Source organism: Capricornis sumatraensis, chromosome 18 (assembly GCF_032405125.1).
Source record: "Capricornis sumatraensis isolate serow.1 chromosome 18, serow.2, whole genome shotgun sequence".
In the NCBI taxonomy this organism is placed as follows: Eukaryota; Metazoa; Chordata; class Mammalia; order Artiodactyla; family Bovidae; genus Capricornis; species Capricornis sumatraensis.
In genome coordinates, this window is record NC_091086.1 from 43,802,700 (window position 1) to 43,820,300 (window position 17,601).

At 40.7% G+C, this 17,601-nt stretch overlaps 1 protein-coding gene across 2 annotated transcripts in view; it reads left to right on the forward strand.

Annotated features, from left to right (window-relative positions):
* CPLANE1 (ciliogenesis and planar polarity effector complex subunit 1) overlaps window positions 1-9,357 on the forward strand; it is a 100,402-nt gene extending 91,045 nt beyond the window's left edge. For both annotated transcript variants that reach the window (XM_068990634.1, XM_068990635.1), the window contains 3 exons: window positions 1,000-1,089; window positions 8,357-8,529; window positions 9,055-9,357. In XM_068990634.1, coding sequence (XP_068846735.1) covers window positions 1,000-1,089; window positions 8,357-8,529; window positions 9,055-9,228 — 437 coding nt within the window. In that variant the 3' untranslated portion in view covers window positions 9,229-9,357. The remainder of the gene's footprint in view (window positions 1-999; window positions 1,090-8,356; window positions 8,530-9,054) is intronic.
* Window positions 9,358-17,601: the final 8,244 nt, after the last annotated feature.

Here is a 17,601-nt window from a genome sequence, read left to right on the forward strand (position 1 = left end):
TGAAACAGTCAACTTGACCCCACTGGGGCAAGTTTAGTCATTGTACAGATGAGAGGTTTGGATCCATCAAGATTTAACAATTCCCTGAAGTTCTTCTGTAAAAGAAATTTTCCTGAAAATACGTGTGAGTTTGACTATATATGTTGCTATCTGTCTTTTATATAGCAGTATATGGGTTTTTTTGGCTATTTTATTCAGCCCTGTGTGCAAACTGTTAAAGGTAAGCATCTTTTTTTCTCCTTGTTTTATGGTTGATTCTATCAAAAATGATATATAGAGACTACATAAGTATCTGAGAGGCATTATAGGCATAAATAATAGGTTTAGCATTTGAAATCATCCAGGTTCATAGCCCAGCTCCCTTGCTTACTTTGTGTTGTCAGATATGTTTTTAAAAATCTACCTCATAGAGTTGTTGAGGATTATAAGTAAAATATTTTCAATAACATATACAGTAAATGGTTGCTACCAATCGTGGAATTTAAGAACCCTTAACTGATCATTCTCCTGGCATTTTGCCTAGGTATTCCACTGGGAATAGGCTTATATGCCTGGATTTTCCAGTTGCCAGAGATGTTGTTGAGGCACACGTGCCAGATGAGAAAGGTCTGTGGTTGTCCTATAGAGATACCAAGCCCAAAGTAGACTTTCCCTTCCTTCAGCTACACTTTGGTTTTCTTTCTTGGTTCAAATCAGCCATCTTTTACTGTGCTCAGTTGCTTCAGTCATGTCCAACTCTTTTCAGCCAGGCTCCTGTATCCATGAGATTCATGAGATTTTTTCAGGCAAGAATACTGGAGTGGGTTGCCATGCCCTCCTCCAGGGGATCTTCCCTATCTAGGGACTGAACCCATGTTTCCTGCATTGCAGGTGGACTTTATACTGATGAGCCATTGGGCCTCTACTAGTCAGATTTCTGTCCTCAGTGAATTTACAACCTGAAAGATGAAAAATCACACATGCATATGGAAAGTTAAAGGAGTTTTCCTGTCTTTGTAGAAACTGCCACTTTTACCATACAGAGAAAAGCTGGTGCAGCCAAAATGGCAGTTAGAAAGGTTGTACAATCTCCAGTTATCATCCGAAAAGGTATGGGATAAAGGATAGAAAGTTCTGGGGCTTAATACTAAAAGTTTTAAAATCATAAATCACTCTTAGAAATGTCAGATACAGATTTTAGTATGAAATGGTGGATGGTGGTAATGGGCTTAATAAGCATACTGCTCAACATAAAAACAAGTGGTCAGGAAGGGGCTGTGACCACATAGCCATAGAGCACATAGACCCATAAGTGTGGCCAAAGTAGCTCTCCTCTGATCAGCTAGAGAGAAGGAAATGATAGCTCATTATCTCAGTTCCTGACATCTCCTCCAGCCCATCCCTCAACTGCTGTTACTTTTCACAATTTAAAACATAGTGTCACATTCATCCTCCTTTTAACTCTCAGGTTGTTAATGCCAGGTTGATAGGGCAACTCTTATCCCCATCTTACAGCTGAGCAAACTAAGGCAGAGAATTTAAGTGGCCTCCTCACATCCCCTTAGAACAATAGAAAGAACAGCTATAGACTGAAAGTAAGGGGATGGAAAAAGATAATCCTTGTAAATGGAAATCAAAAGAAAGGTGGAGTAGAAATACTCATATCAGACAAAATAGACTTTAAAGAATATTACAAGAGAGAAGAACACTACATAATAATCCAAGATATAACAATTGCAAATATATGTGCACCCAGCATAGGAGCACCACAATATATAATAAGGCAAATACTAACAGCCATAAAAGGAGAAATTGACAATAACGCAATAATAGTGGGGGATTTTAACACCCCACTTTCATCAGTGGATAGATCATCCAGACAGAAAATCAATAAAGAATCACAGTTCTTAAATGACACATTAGACCAGATGGACTTAACTAATATTTATAGAGCATCCCATCCAAAAGCAGCAGAATACACCTTCTTCTCAGGTGCACATGGAATATTCTCCAGGATTGATCACATACTGGGCTACAAAGCAAGCCTTCATAAATTTAAGAAAATTGAAATTATATCAAGCATCTTTTCTGACCACAACAGTATGAGATTAGAAATCAACTACAAGGTTGAAAAACTGGAAAAAACACAAATATGTGGAAGCTAAACAATATGCTACTAAACAACCAATGGCTCGCTAAAGAAACCAAAAAATAGAGAAAAATGACAATGAAAGCACAGTGATCCAAAACCTACGGGACACAGTTCTAAGAAATAAGAAAAACTTCAAATAACAATCTAACCTTACAGCTAAAGCAACTACAGATACAAGAACAAACAAAATCCAAAGTTAGTAGAAAGAAAGAAATCATAAAGATCAGAGCAGGTATAAATGAAAGAGATGAATGAAACAGTTGAAAAAGATCAATGAAACTAAAAGCTGGTTTATCTTTGAAAAGATAAACAAAAGTGATAAAGCCAGACTCATCAAGAAAAAAAGGGAGAGGGCTTAAATCAATAAAATTTGAAATGGAAAAGAAGTTACAATGGACACCACAGAAATACAAAGGATCATAAGAGACTACTACAAGCAACCATATGACAATAAAATGGACAACCTAGAAGAAATGGACACATTCTTAGAAAGGTACAATCTCTGGAGACTAAATCAGGAAATAGAAAACAGGAACAAACCAGTCACAAGCACTGAACTGAAACTGATCTTAAAACTTCCAACAAACTCAAGTCCAGGACCAGATGGCTTCACAGGTGAATTGTATCAAACAATTAGAAAAGAGTTAACCAACCTGTCCTTCTGAAACTATTCCAAAAGATTGCCATGGAAAGAATACTCCCAAACTAATTCTGTGAGGCCACCATCACCCTGATACCAAAACCAGACAAAGATGGCACACAAAAAAAGAAGATGACAGGTCAGTATCACCAATGAACATAGATGCAGAAATACTCAACAAAATACTAGCAAACCAAATCCAGCAATACATTAAAAGGATCATATACCATGATCAAGTAGGATTTGTCCCAGGGATGCAAGGGTTTTCCATGCCTAGAGAAGTTCCTTTAGCATTTGTTGTAAAACTGGTTTAATGGTGCTGAATTCTCTTAACTTCTGCTTCTCTGGAAAGCTTTTGATTTTTCCCATCAAATCTGATTGAAAATCTTGCTGGGTAGAGTGTTCTTGGTTGAAAGTTCTTCCCTTTCATCACTTGAAATATATCATGCCATTCCCTTCTGGCTTGTAGAGGTTCTCTTGATAAATCACCTGATGATCTTGTGGGATTTCCATTGTATGTTGTCTTTTTTTCCCTTCTTGCTTTTAAATTATCTTTGTTTTTAATTTTTGTCAGTTTGATTACTACGTGTCTCAGTGTGTTCTTCCTTGAGTTTATCCTGCCTGGGACTGTGTGTCTCCTGTACTTGGCTGACTATGTCCTTTCTCATGTTAGGGGTGTTTTTGGCTATTACCTCTTCAAATATTTTCTCAGGTCCTTTCTCTCTTCTTCTTCTGGGATCCATATAATGCAAATATCGGTGTGTTTAATGTTGTCCCAGAGGTCTCTTAGGCTGTCTTCATTCATTTTCATTCTTTTTTCTATATTCTGTTTCGCAGCAGTGATTTCCACCATTCTGTCCTTCATGTCATTTACCTGTTCTTCTGCCTCAGTTATTCTGCTCTTGATTCCTTCTCGTCTACTGTTCATTTCTGTTCATTCTTCTAGGTCTTTGGTAAACATTTCCATTCTTTTTCCCAGATCCTAGATTATCTTCTCTATCATTATTCTGCATTCTTTTTATGGAAGGTTGCCTAGCTCCACTTAATTTAGTTGTTTTTCTGGGGATTGACCTTGTTCCTTCATCTGGGACATTATCCTGTTTCTTTTTATTTTGGTTCAGTTCAGTTTAGTCACTCAGTCGTATCTGACTCTGCGACCCCATGAATCGCAGCACACCAGGCCTCCCTGTCCATCACCAACTCCCGGAGTTCACTCAGACTCATGTCCATCGAGTCAGTGATGCCATCCAGCCTTCTCATCCTCTGTCGTCCCCTTCTCCTCCTGCCCCCAATCCCTCCCAGCATCAGAGTCTTTTCCAATGAGTCAACTCTTCGCATAAAGTGGCCAAGTACTGGAGTTTCAGCTTTAGCATCATTCCTTCCAAAGAAATCCCAGAGCTGATCTCCTTTAGAATGGACTGGTTGGATCTCCTTGCAGTCCAAGGGACTCTGAAGAGTCTTCTCCAACACCACAGTTCAAAAGCATCAATTCTTTGGCGCTCAGCTTTCTTCACAGTCCAACTCTCACATCCATACATGACCACTAGAAAAACCATAGCCTTAACTAGACAGACGTTTGTTGGCAAAGTAATGTCTCTGCTTTTCAGTATGCTATCTAGGTTGGTCATAACTTTCCTTCCAAGGAGTAAGCGTCTTTTAATTTCATGGCTGCAGTCACCATCTGCAGTGATTTTGGAGCCCAAAAAAGTAAAGTCTCCTGTGTTTCCACTGTTTCCCCATCTATTTCCCATGAAGTGATGGGACCAAATGCCATGATCTTCATTTTCTGAATGTTGAGCTTTAAGCCAACTTTTTCACTCTCCTCTTTCACTTTCATCAAGAGGCTTTTTAGTTCCTCTTCACTTTCTGCCATAAGGGTGGTGTCATCTGATATCTGAGGTTATTGATATTTGTTCCAGCAATCTTGATTCCTGCTTGTGTCTCTTCCAGTCCAGCATTTCTCATGATGTCCTCTGCATAGAAGTTAAATAAGCAGGGTGACAATATACAGCCTTGACGTACTCCTTTTCCTATTTGGAACCAGTCTGTTCTTCCATGTCCAGTTCTTTTTTTTTTTTTTAATTTTTATTTTTAATTTTACTTTACAATACTGTATTGGTTTTGCCATACATTGACATGAATCCACCAGGGGTGTACCCACCTCCCTCCCCATAACATCTCTCTGGGTCATCACTGTGCACCAGCCCCAAGCATGCTGTATCCTGCGTCGGACATAGACTGGCGATGCGATTCTTACATGATAGTATATATGTTACAATGCCATTCTCCCAAATCATCCCACCCTCTCCCTCTCCTTTCTAACTGTTGCTTCCTGACCTGCATATAGGTTTCTCAAGAGGCAGGTCAGGTGGTCTGGGATTCCCATCTTTTGAAGAATTTTCCACAGTTGATTGTGATCCACACAGTCAAAGGCTTTGGCATAGTCAATAAACCAGAAATAGATGATGTTCTGGAACTCTCTTGCTTTGTCGATGATCCACTGGATGTTGGCAGTTTGATCAATTGGATCTTCTGGCTTTATGGTAGGGCTAATGGTGACTTCCAAGAGGACTTATGCCAAGACACATATCCCAGGACTGCTGCTACCAATGCCTTGGTCCCCACAATGGGCTGCTGCTGACCCATGCCTCTGCTGAGACCCTCAAACCCTCATAGCCAAGTTTGTCAGTGTCCTCTGGGGTCGCTGCGCCTTCCCCCCTGGGTCCTGGCACGCACAAGCTTTTGTTTGTGCCCTCAAGAGTGGACTCTGTTTCCCACAGTCCTGTGGGAGTCCTTTAATCAAATCCCACTGGCCTTCAGATGCCCTGGGGATTCCCAGTCCCTTTGCCAGATCCCCAAGCTAGGAAGCCTGATGTGGGGCCTAGAACCTTCACAACAGTGTGAGAACTTCTTTGTTATTATTGTTATCCAGTGTGTGTGGGTTGCCCACCCCCACAGGTTTGGGATTTCATTTCATTGTGATTGTTCTCCTCCTACCATCTTGTTGCAGTTTCTCCTTTGTCCTTGGATATCGGGTATCTTTTTTTGGTGGGTTCCGGTGTCCTCCGGTCGATAGTTGATCAACAGTTGTGATTTTGGTGCTCTCTGAGAAGATGATGAGCACATGTCCTTCTGCTCTACCATTTTAAACCAGTATTTGCAAGCATTTTTGAAGAATAAAAGCCATATGATCATCTTAATAGATGTAGAACAAGGTTTTGATAAAATTCAACTCCATTTATGATAAACACTCTCCAAAAGTGTGCATTGCGGGAACATGACAGTGTTAGTTGCTCAGTTATGTCCCAACTCTTTGCAACCCTATGGACTGTAGCCTGCCAGGCTTCTCCATCCATGGGATTCTCCAGGCAAGAACACTGGAGTGGGTTGCCATTTCCTTCTCCAGTGCGTGAAAGTGAAGTCGTTCAGTCATGTCCAACTCATCTGTCTGACTCTTCGCGACCCCGTGGACTGCAGCCTATCAGGCTCCTCTGTCCATGGGATTTTCTAGGCAAGAGTACTAGAGTGGGTTGCCACTGCCTTCTCCAAGATTCAGTGCAATCCCTATCAAATTACCATACAACTAGAACAAAAAAAAGTTCTAATTTGTATGGAAACACAAAAAACCCTGAATGGCCAAAGTAATTCTGAGAAAGAAAAAACAGACCTTGAAGAATCAGGCTCCTTGACTTCAGACTCTACTACAAAACTGCAGTCATCAAAACAGTATGGTACTGGCACAGAAGCAGAAACATAGATCAGTGGAACAGGATAGACAGTCCAGAGGTCAAGCTATGCTCCTCTTGTTGGTTAATCTGTGAGAAAGGAGTCAAGACTATACAATGGAGAAAATACAGTCTCTTCAATAAATGGTGCTGGGAAAACTGAAAAGCTAGATATATAAAAATGAAATTAGAACATTCTTTAACACCATACATAAAGTAAACACAAATGGATTAAAGACCTAAATGTAAGACCGGATACTATAAGACTCCTAGGTGAAAACTTAGAACACTTTTTGCAATCACAGCAATCTTGTTTTCTATCCATTTCCTAGAGTCATGGAAATAAAAATAAACGAATGGGACCTAGTTAAACTCAAAAGCTTTTACACAGTAAAGGAAGCCATAAACAAAATGAAAAGACAACCCATGGAACAGGAGAAAATAACTTGCAAAAAATAGGATCGACAGGGAGTTAATCTCCAAATATACGAATATATTTGAAATATACAGTTCACATAGCTCAATTTCAAATAAACAACCCAATCAAAAAATGGGCAGAAGACCTAAACAGACATTTCTCCAAAGAAGACATACAGATGGCCAGCAGACACATGAAAATATGCTTGGACTTACAGTGGTGGGAACTCTCCACTTTCAATGCAGAGGGAGTGGTTCGATACCTGGTTAGGGAGCTATGATCCCATATGCTGCATAGCGCCACAAAAAAAAAAAGAAAAATTTAAAAAACGCTGGGAGAGGTTGTGAGGGAAAGGGAATCCTTCTACACTGTTGGTTGGAGTGTAAATTAGTACAGCCACTGTGGAGAACAGTATGGAAGTTCCTTACAAATCTAAAAATAGAGCTGCCATATGATTGAGTGATCCCACTCCTGGGCATGTATCTGGAGAAAACCATGGTTCAAAAGGATACATTCACCCCAGTGTTCACTGCAGTGCTGTTTACAACAGCCCGGATATGGAAGCGACCTAAATGTACATCTCAGAGGAAAGGATAATGAAGGTGTGGAACATATATACAATGAAATATTACTTACCATCAAAAAGAATGAAACATCATTTGCAACAACATGGACAGACGAAATTATACTGAGCAAAGTATGTTAGAGAAAGACAAATACCATATGATGGCACTTAAACGTGAAATCTAAAATAAATTACACAAATGAACATATTTACAAAACAGACAGACTTAGAGTATGAACTTATGGTCCCCTGGGGGAACAAATGGTGGGAAGGAATAGATTTGGAGTCTGGGATAGACATGTACCCACTTGCTATATATTTAAAATAGATAACCAACAAGGTCCTACTGTATAGCACAAGAAATTCTGCCCAATGTTATTAAGCTAAATGAAAAAAGAACTTGAAAAAGAGCAGATACATGTATATGTACAACTAAATCACTTTGCTATATACCTGAAAACTAACACAGTATTGTTAATCAAACATTGTTATTTGCTAATCAAATATTGTTAATCAACCTGGAGAAGGAAATGGCAACCCATTCCAGTACTCTTGGCTGGAAAATCCCGTGGACAGAGGAGCCTGGTACTCCATGGGGTGGCAAAGAGTTGGATACAACTGAGCAATTTCACTTTTCTTTCCTAACCAACCATACTCCAATGTAAAATAAAAAGTTAAAGAGTTGGCCAGAATTCAGTTTTCCTTCTCTCAAACCAACAGAACAGGAATTGCTAGAACCCTAGAGCCAGCCAGACCTTGTGATTCCAATATTAGATGAGATTGACTGCCTTATAGATTTGACAGTAAAAGTCACAATAAGGAGCAAACTTAGCAATGAATCAGTCCTAAAGTATGCTTTGTTCTTTTCCCTGGAAAGGCCCCAATGCTCCTTGTCGGCAGTGTATAAAAAGTCACAGAAGCTCTGGGCTTGCTCCTCAAACCAAGGAGGTGTGTATAGAGTATGAGAGAGAAGAGACCGTGGTGAGCCCGTGGTTGGTGCCTTCAGACATCCGTGCGATTCTCCACGAGAGTCACAGTTCCCTGCTACAGGTATGCGGTATTCCAGGTGTCAGTTTGCCTAGGGATTATTTGTATTCTTAAGGGTGTTTTCTTTGCATATTTACTTATTTTCTGTGTATGTGCGGGAGGTAGACATACTTCAGGGTTGTTAGGTCAGTTTGAAGTAGTGATTCAAAGCATCTACACTTGGGGCTGAATACTCTAGCATTTGTCTTTCAGAATTTTCCTTGACTGCATATTTTCTTTTTAACAACAACAACAAAAAACACAACCCAAACAAAACACAACAAAAATGTAAGAACAGAATATTGTACTATAAGTGTGACAGTCCGTTCTGCCTACTCTTCAGGCCTGGTACCAGCATCTCGTGTCAAAAGATGGTCATTCATCCCATCGCCAGTCCAGATGTGCTGGGCAACGGCAGCCCTGGTTCCCTTCATATTTCCATCACTCTTTGGTGGATGAGCAGCTCTAGGGTCTTTGGAAGACTTAGCTCATGTGCCATTTTTTTTTTTTCCTCAGGACCACAATTTACTGTCTTTCTCAATTTGATAGGACTCCTCACCAACTGAAGAAAAGTCAGAGGCTCCTTTAGGGGTAGGTGGCATGGAGAGCTTGTCTGAGAGCACAGGCAGCATCCTCAGCAAGCTTGACTGGGATGCTGTGGAAGACATGGTGGCTGGCGTGGAGGACAGGAGCCTCTCTGTCCACTGGGCCCTGGACCTGTAAGACCTGAGCGTCACTCTGCTTCCACATGAAGGCCCGCAGCTCAGCGATAACGTTCAGCAAGATGTCGTGGGTTTAAGGGAGAGAAGCGATGGAGGAGGCAGTGTGAATTCACCACCTGTAAGCACCTTGTTACTTGGATTAGACATTTTAAGAGGGAAAATAAACATTTCCCAGTTATTTTGCCTTCAAGGGAAAAGGGTTAACTATAGTCGTCATATGATATGTTTTTGCATTTGACTTATTATCTTTAGGTATAATTTTTTAAATGATGAAATAAACAGTACCTTTCAAGCCAAACTTATATCTAAGCTACTTTCAATAAAAATCTCTCTCTCATCTTCCTTTATCTCCTGAGTTTTGAGAAACAACCTTATGTGGGTAAATCTGATAGAAAAAAAAAATTCTTTCATTGAGGTGAAGTTCACTCTCTCACCCGAGACACTCTATAATGAACTCCATTTAAAACATATCCTAAAATTGTATAGGGCTTGGCCTAGGAGTAAAAAGGAACTAACCACCTTCCACCAATTCTGAACTTCTAAATAAACCACATTTCATGTCGTCCAGATCTTCTGTCCTCTGTCCTCAGCTAAAAAAGACTTGGAGGAAGAAAAGGAGATGGATGATTTGGGTGGGGAAGAAAGTGACTGTGACTCTTGACTCTGGAAGGCTCATGTTAACTTCGTGAAAACCGTGGGGCAGAGACCTGGGTGATTATGATGCTGCACCCAAACAGCATCATAATCTTGGAAATAATTTTTTATGAGAAAAAAACTAAAAACCTTCACATATTTGTCCATTTTTAGTGCTGTATCAAAGACTATTATCTGAAAAAGAATGTTAAATATTCCTCCTTTTCCAACTATCTACTTGTATGAGGCCAGACTTTCTTCATACACTTCATCTAAAAAGACATCAACACAGAAGCTGCTTTGAGAATTCAGCAGTCATCTGTTAAGCCAGAAATGAAGATATTTGTAAAACTTTCAAACATCGCCATGCATCACATGTTAACATTGAATGGGGGGGGGTCATTGTAATTTAAACATTCTTCTCAGTTTTCATTTCTGACATAAATATTGACAGATACACCTACATTAAAGCTCTTTGGGCTCCTCAATAATCATGAGTATAAGGAGAATAAAAAGTTTAAGAACTGCTGCTTTAGAGGTAACAGTGTGAGCTGAGCCCACCAGAGTTTTGCTATTCAGTAACTCAGTCATGTCCGACTCTGTGCCCTGTGGACTGCAGCATGCCAGGCTTCCCTGTTCATCTCTCAGAGTTTGCTCAAACTCATGTTCATTGAGTCGGTGATGCAACCTCCATCTGATTCTCTGTCATCCCCTTCTCCTGCCTTAAATCTTTCCCAGCATCAAGGTCTTTTAAGACTATATAGAGTCAATATTGACATTTCACTCTCACTACTTCCTGATAAACTGGTGTTATACCTGTTCACTCTTGTTGTGATTTAAACATTCGGTTGGCCTTTGAGGGTGTTGCCTCCGGTGTTTTTCCATTTCCTCCTTCAGATCCATATTTATGTGTAGCGTTTCTCTTCCGACTGAAGGTCATGAGTGTTTCTTATTGTGCAGATCCTCTGGCAGTTCTCTCGGGTTTCACTGGCTGAACTATGACCCTTCACTGTCATTCTTGAAGGGTATTTTTGCAGCAGTTATTCTAGGACAAGGTCTTTACTGCTAAGATGGGCCTTCCTGTTGTATAAACTGGATGCCGGGAATGTTAATAGGCTGTCAGCAAGATCTCTCCATTTCATAGCCAAGCTGGGCCTCCAACATCCCCGAGACTGTTGTCTCTCAATGTTTCAGTATAGTAACAGCTTTCTGGTAAAGCCCCTTGTACTCTTGCACAGAACTGGATATGAGCAGCTCAACTCTCGTCCAAGGACACACAGGGAGCCCCCACACGAGGCCTTACAGAGTCTGGTCAATGCTTACCATCCTACACTTCGACCTCTGCCTCCTCAGCTTAGTGGGACCGCTGTAGTCTCCTTGGACATAACTTGTTATGCTGGAGTCGTGACGAGACACTTAACAAGCCAAGCACTGGTGAGACTTACCTTGCGAGCCTCTCTTCCCTCGGGGATCACTGTCTCTTGCTGCATGCTGTCCAGTGTCTAAAGCAGCTGCCTCACATATACTTTGTCCAGTTTTATGGTTAAAGCAGCAAGGCTAGTCCTGTATCGATGACCCTGTCATAGCTAGAAGTGGACGTCTTCTCTGGTCTCGGAGAACTTTGCACACAGCAAATCTGAAAGAGGACTGAAGGGGGGTAGAGCATGTCAGCAGAGGACCGATGTCCCTAGGCAGTCTCCAGCATCTAGCTTGAATATGTTCTTTTGGTCTTCAGAAAACTGCAGTATAATTCGTGTGCCTGACACAGAGAAAAACATCCTTCCAAGGAAGGGTCTAGACTGTGTACCTTCCAAACACAGGTTAAAAGAAAGTTTCCACATCTAGATTTTAGCACTTGCCATACTTGGGGTTACCTCAGTTATCAAAAGGATTCCTAACTTCTCAAAACAATATCATTTTGCTCACGTTTTTATTAGAAAATACGTTATACAGCATTTAATAGCGTGCATCACTAAACCAAAGTCACATCTGAGTGTCCTACTCTATTCTGGCTGAGTTTGGAATCTAAACAAAGGAAGCTCAATCACAAGACTTCTGCCAAGAAATTACATCCATGGACCCGGGTGAATATCACTGACTTCAGCCTAACCTTCCTACTTCAGCTCCTGTTGTTTCTAGCCCGAGTGTATGCTCACATACTTGATGGCTTCATGAAAAGCCATCATAGCTTAAACCTTTTTTCATTTCCCAGCAACTCAAGTAATATGTTTGTGTCTTGTTTAGCTTTTCTATAAGAAACCAATCCTTGGATCTTACTGAAGAAATAAGAGAGACAGGAATGGTGCACAAGTCACACTGGTAGCCCTCCAGAACTCCACTTTCCTTTAGGCATTGCTCGTATCCTGACCCTTCATGTGTGTTCAGCACCTAGACTGTGACTTTGTGTCATTAAGGAGAACCTAACAGAAACTAATGCTTTCATTTTCATAAAGATTGACTCTGGGGAACATGTGAGAAGAAAAGAACCCTTGTTAGGTAGGGTTGGTGTATAGGTTGGGAATGAATCTGTATATGTGGGGCGTAGGGCCAACTTCTGTGGGGAGTTGCCTAACTGAAGGGAAAGGTTTTATATAGGACTTTATAAAACAATGATACTAATTTGAAAATAATTATTTAAACTATATTCAAATCCAGGAAATATAAAAACAAGGTAATTAAAATAACTTCAGTGTTAACTTTAAAATCATAAATAAGATATTTTACCATTTGATAAATTACTTATATTTCTTCTAAGACCTAAATGAAAGGATAATAAAGGAATATTAAAATGTATAAATCAACACAGGCTAAGAGAATTGGACAGGAGATATTGCTGGAGAAGAAAAGTCACAGGAGGTCTAAGAGGGTGGAGGAAGCCATAATTTGTGCAGAAAAGGGTAGTGATAAACAGTGTACTTAAGACTCAGAGCTGACAAGTACAAAAAGGGAGATGTCAGACAGTCATGGTGTACGTCTTATTAGAACAGTTGCAACTCCTCATTTCTCTATCCCTCGTGCATAGAACTTCCAGCATCTATGCCCCAGGCAAGAGTCCAGCTTCCCATCTGATGACCTTAGAGCAGACAGCAGCAAATCTGGCCTGCTTTCTGTTCTTTTAAATGAAGTTTTACTGAAAGACAACCTGCCTATCCATTCATATGTTCTCTGTGCTGCTTTTGCACAGCAGAGGCAGAGTTGCATTGTTGCTACATAGACCATGTGACTTGCAAAGCCTAAAATACTTAGTGATTGTTTACGAAAAAAGTTTGGGAATCACTGCTGTAGACTTGAGCCCACCAGATGAAATCTACCTATACATTCAGAGCTCCAGTAAACTTTCTAGTACCCTGCTTTAAACCTGAAGGGACAGTTAGGCATCACTTGACATGCAGGAAGAAACCCTCTTCATGAAAGGGACAGTCCAAATTAAATGAGCAAAATAACAAAGAGATCTGGTTTTTTAACCAAAGAAGAAACGGTTTTTACAATTAATGAATTGGAAGGCTCCAACAGTGACAGAGGAATCCCTACTGTGAGAATTCCCATGAGGTTATTTCTGTTGATAAAGCAGATTGATATTTCTAATTGGTGAGTGGCAGGAGTTCAACATCAATTGATTCCCACTTAAAAAATGAGTATACATGTATACATTATAGGGGACTGGAATGCAAAAGTAGGAAGTCAAGAAACACCTGGAGTAACAGGCAAATTTGGTCTTGGAATGCGGAATGAAGCAGGGCAAAGACTAATAGAATTTTGCCAAGAAAATGCACTGGTCATAGTAAATACCCTCTTCCAACAACACAAGAGAAGACTCTACACATGGACATCACCAGATGGTCAACACCAAAATCAGATTGATTATATTCTTTGCAGCCAAAGATGGAGAAGCTCTATACAGTGAGCAAAAACAAGACCAGGAGCTGACTGTGGCTCAGATCATGAACTCCTTATTGCCAAATTTCAGACTTATATTGAAGAAAGTAGGGAAAATCGCTAGACCATTCAGGTATGACCTAAATCAAATCCCTTCTGATTATACAGTGGAAGTGAGAAATAGATTTAAGGGCCTAGATCTGATATATAGAGTGCCTGATGAACTATGGAATGAGGTTCGTGACATGAGGAGACAGGGATCAAGACCATCCCCATGGAAAAGAAATGCAGAAAAGCAAAATGGCTGTCTGCGGAGGCCTTACAGATAGCTGTGGAAAGAAGAGAAGCGAAAAGCAAAGGAGAAAAGGAAAGATATAAGCATCTGAATGCAGAGTTCCAAAGAATAGCAAGAAGAGATAAGAAAGCCTTCTTCAGCGATCAATGCAAAGAAATAGAGGAAAACAACAGAATGGGAAAGACTAGAGATCTCTTCAAGAAAATTAGAGATACCAAGGGAACATTTCATGCAAAGATGGGCTCGATAAAGGACAGAAATGGTCTGGACCTAACAGAAGCAGAAGATATTAAGAGGTAGCAAGAATACACAGAAGAACTGTACAAAACCGATCTTCATGACCCGGATAATCACGATGGTGTGATCACTCATCTAGAGCCAGACATCCTGGAATGTGAAGTCAAGTGGGCCTTAGAAAGCATCACTAGGAACAAAGCTAGTGGAGGTGATGGAATTCCAGTGGAGCTATTTCAAATCCTGAAAGATGATGCTGTGAAAGTGCTGCACTCAGTATGCCAGCAAACTTGGAAAACTCAGCAGTGGCCACAGGACTGGAAAAGGTCTGTTTTCATTCCAATCTCAAAGAAAGGCAATGCCAAAGAATGCTCAAACTACTGAACAATTGCACTCATCTCACACGCTAGTAAAGTAATGCTCAAAATTCTCCAAGCCAGGCTTCAACAATATGTGAACCATGAACTTCCTGATGTTCAAGCTGGTTTTAGAAAAGGCAGAGGAACCAGAGATCAAATGGCCAGCATCCGCTGGATCATGGAAAAAGCAAGAGAATTCCAGAAAAACATCTATTTCTGCTTTATTGACTATTCCAAAGCCTTTGACTGTGTGGATCACAATAAACTGTGGAAAATTCTGAGAGAGATGGGAATACCAGACCACCTGACCTGCCTCTTGAGAAATCTGTATGCAGGTCAGGAAGCAACACTTAGAACTGGACATGGAACAACAGACTGGTTCCAAATAGGAAAAGGAGTACGTCAAGGCTATATATTGTCACCCTGCTTATGTAACTTGTATGCAGAGGACATCATGAGAAACGCTGGACTGGAAGAAACACAAGCTGGAATCAAGATTGCCGGGAGAAATATCAATAACCTCAGATCTGCAGATGATACCACCCTTATGGCAGAAAGTGAAGAGGAACTAAAAAGCCTCTTGATGAAAGTGAAAGAAGAGAGTGAAAAAGTTGGCTTAATGCTCAACATTCAGAAAACGAAGATCATGGCATCTGGTCCCATTACTTCATGGGAAACAGATGGGGAAACAGTGGAAACAGTGTCAGACTTTATTTTTTTGGGCTCCAAAATCACTGCAGATGGTGATTGCAACCATGAAATTAAAAGACTCCATGACCAACTTAGATAGTATATTCAAAAGCAGAGACATTACTTTGCCGACTAAGGTCCGTCTAGTGAAGGCTATGGTTTTTCCTGTGGTCATGTATGGATGTGAGAGTTGGACTGTGAAGAAGGCTGAGTGCCAAAGAATTGATGCTTTTGAGCTGTGGTGTTGGAGAAGACTCTTGAGAATCCCTTGGACTGCAAGGAGATCCAACCAGTCCATCCTAAAGGAGATCAGCCCTGGGATTTCTTTGGAAGGAATGATGCTGAAGCTGAAGCTCCAGTACTTCGGCCACCTCATGTGAAGAGTTGACACACTGGAAAAGACTCTGATGCTGGGAGGGATTGGGGGCAGGAGGAGAAGGGGCCGACAGAGGATGAGATGGCTGGATGGCATCACTGACTCGACGGATGTGAGTCTGAGTGAACTCCGGGAGGTGGTGATGGACAGGGAAGCCTGGCGTGCTACAATTCATGGGGTCGCAAAGAGTTGGACACGACTGTGCGACTGAACTGATAAATGTATTTACCAAGTGTATGTGTGGCTTCATTCCCTATGTCCCTCCTCTTGACTCTTGATGAGTCATGGGTAGTGGTTTCTCGTTCAGGCAGGAAGCTAAGTAGATTCTGTATTTGCCTTGCAGAATACTCCACCAGCAGATGGATATATGTCTAGATTTGGGGCAAATGGCAGCAAGCTTGATTGTGATTGCAGGTCCATGCTACAGTGTCTCTACCCTGGCTCTACTGACAATAAAGCTGTTAATTTTATCTCCATCTGTCTGACTTCAGTTGGTAATTCTTATCAGAATTCCAAGGAGTGAGGTAATGTGATTTTTCAACCTCCTTAAATCTGAACATAGGATGCATTGGCTGTGGCTTGAGCTCAGGGCACCAAATGGCAACTGAGAAGTCTACTTTTTAATCTGATAGATTTATATGAGATGTTGCATTCACAGAATAAGAACAAGTTACTGTATGAAAGAGGCAACCAGAGAAAAAGAAGAAACTCTGAAAGTTAAAATACAGCTGAAATTAAAAAGTTTATAGGAGAGTTAGAAGATAAAGTTGAAAAATTCTCAAATATAGCATCAAAAGACCCAAGAAAAGAGCAAAAAACATAACTGAGGAGATGAGCCCAGGAAGAATAATATCTAACAAATTACAGAGAAAGAAACTAAAGGGAAAGAAATTATCAAAGAAAATTCTCCGTAGCTAAGAACACAGATCAGAAGTCTATAACATACCCTGAAAAGTGAATTTTTAGAGATCCACTAAGAAACATCACTCACTCCAGTACTTTGGCCACCTCATGCGAAAAGTTGACTCACTGGGAAAGACTCTGATGCTGGGAGGGATTGGGGGCAGGAGGAGAAGGGGACGACAGAGGATGAGATGGCTGGATGGCATCACCGACTCAATGGATGTGAGTTTGAGTGAACTCCGGGAGTTGGTGATGGACAGGGAGGCCTGGCGAGCTGCGATTCATGGGGTCAAAAGAGTCAGACACGACTGAGCGACTGAACTGAACTGAACTGAAGGAATGTCACAGTGAAATTTCACAGTATGAGAAATACAGAAAACATCCCAAGTTTCTAGAAAGGGAAAGCAAAGATCATATACAAAGGAACAATAAATCTGTATGGTAGCAGCCCTCTTAACACCAACAGGTTAGATTACGGTGAAAGTATTTTTAAAGGGAAAAATTTCAATTTAGAATTTTAGAGCCAGTTATCAACCATGAGGTGAGAATAAACATTTTCAAACATTCAATGATTCAAAAATTTTGTTCCTATGTGTCAGTTCTTAGGAAACTACTGCAGGATAAACTCAAGCAAACAACATTTTTAAGCCAAAAGGAGAAAAGTTCAGGTTCCAGTCGCAGGTCCTGGATCCAACCAGAAGAGGGGTAGGAAAAGTCTACGCCTAGGTAGAACACTTTGGCAGCAGTCCTGAAAAATCAGTCCAGATAGGTGCAAAAGTAAGAATAGCTCCAGGAAGGCATTTCTTGATGGAGATATGTGCGAGGGGCAGCGGGGAGAAGACCCAAAGGAATGATCTGAAAGACCATTCTATGTGGAAATTATGTAACTTAAACAGCAAAGCAACCTCACTAAAGGGAAAACAAGGAAATAAAGGAAATGCATTCATAGTAAACTAAACATTAGTTCTGACTGAATAACATTTACATAGTTTTATAGTACAGAAATGC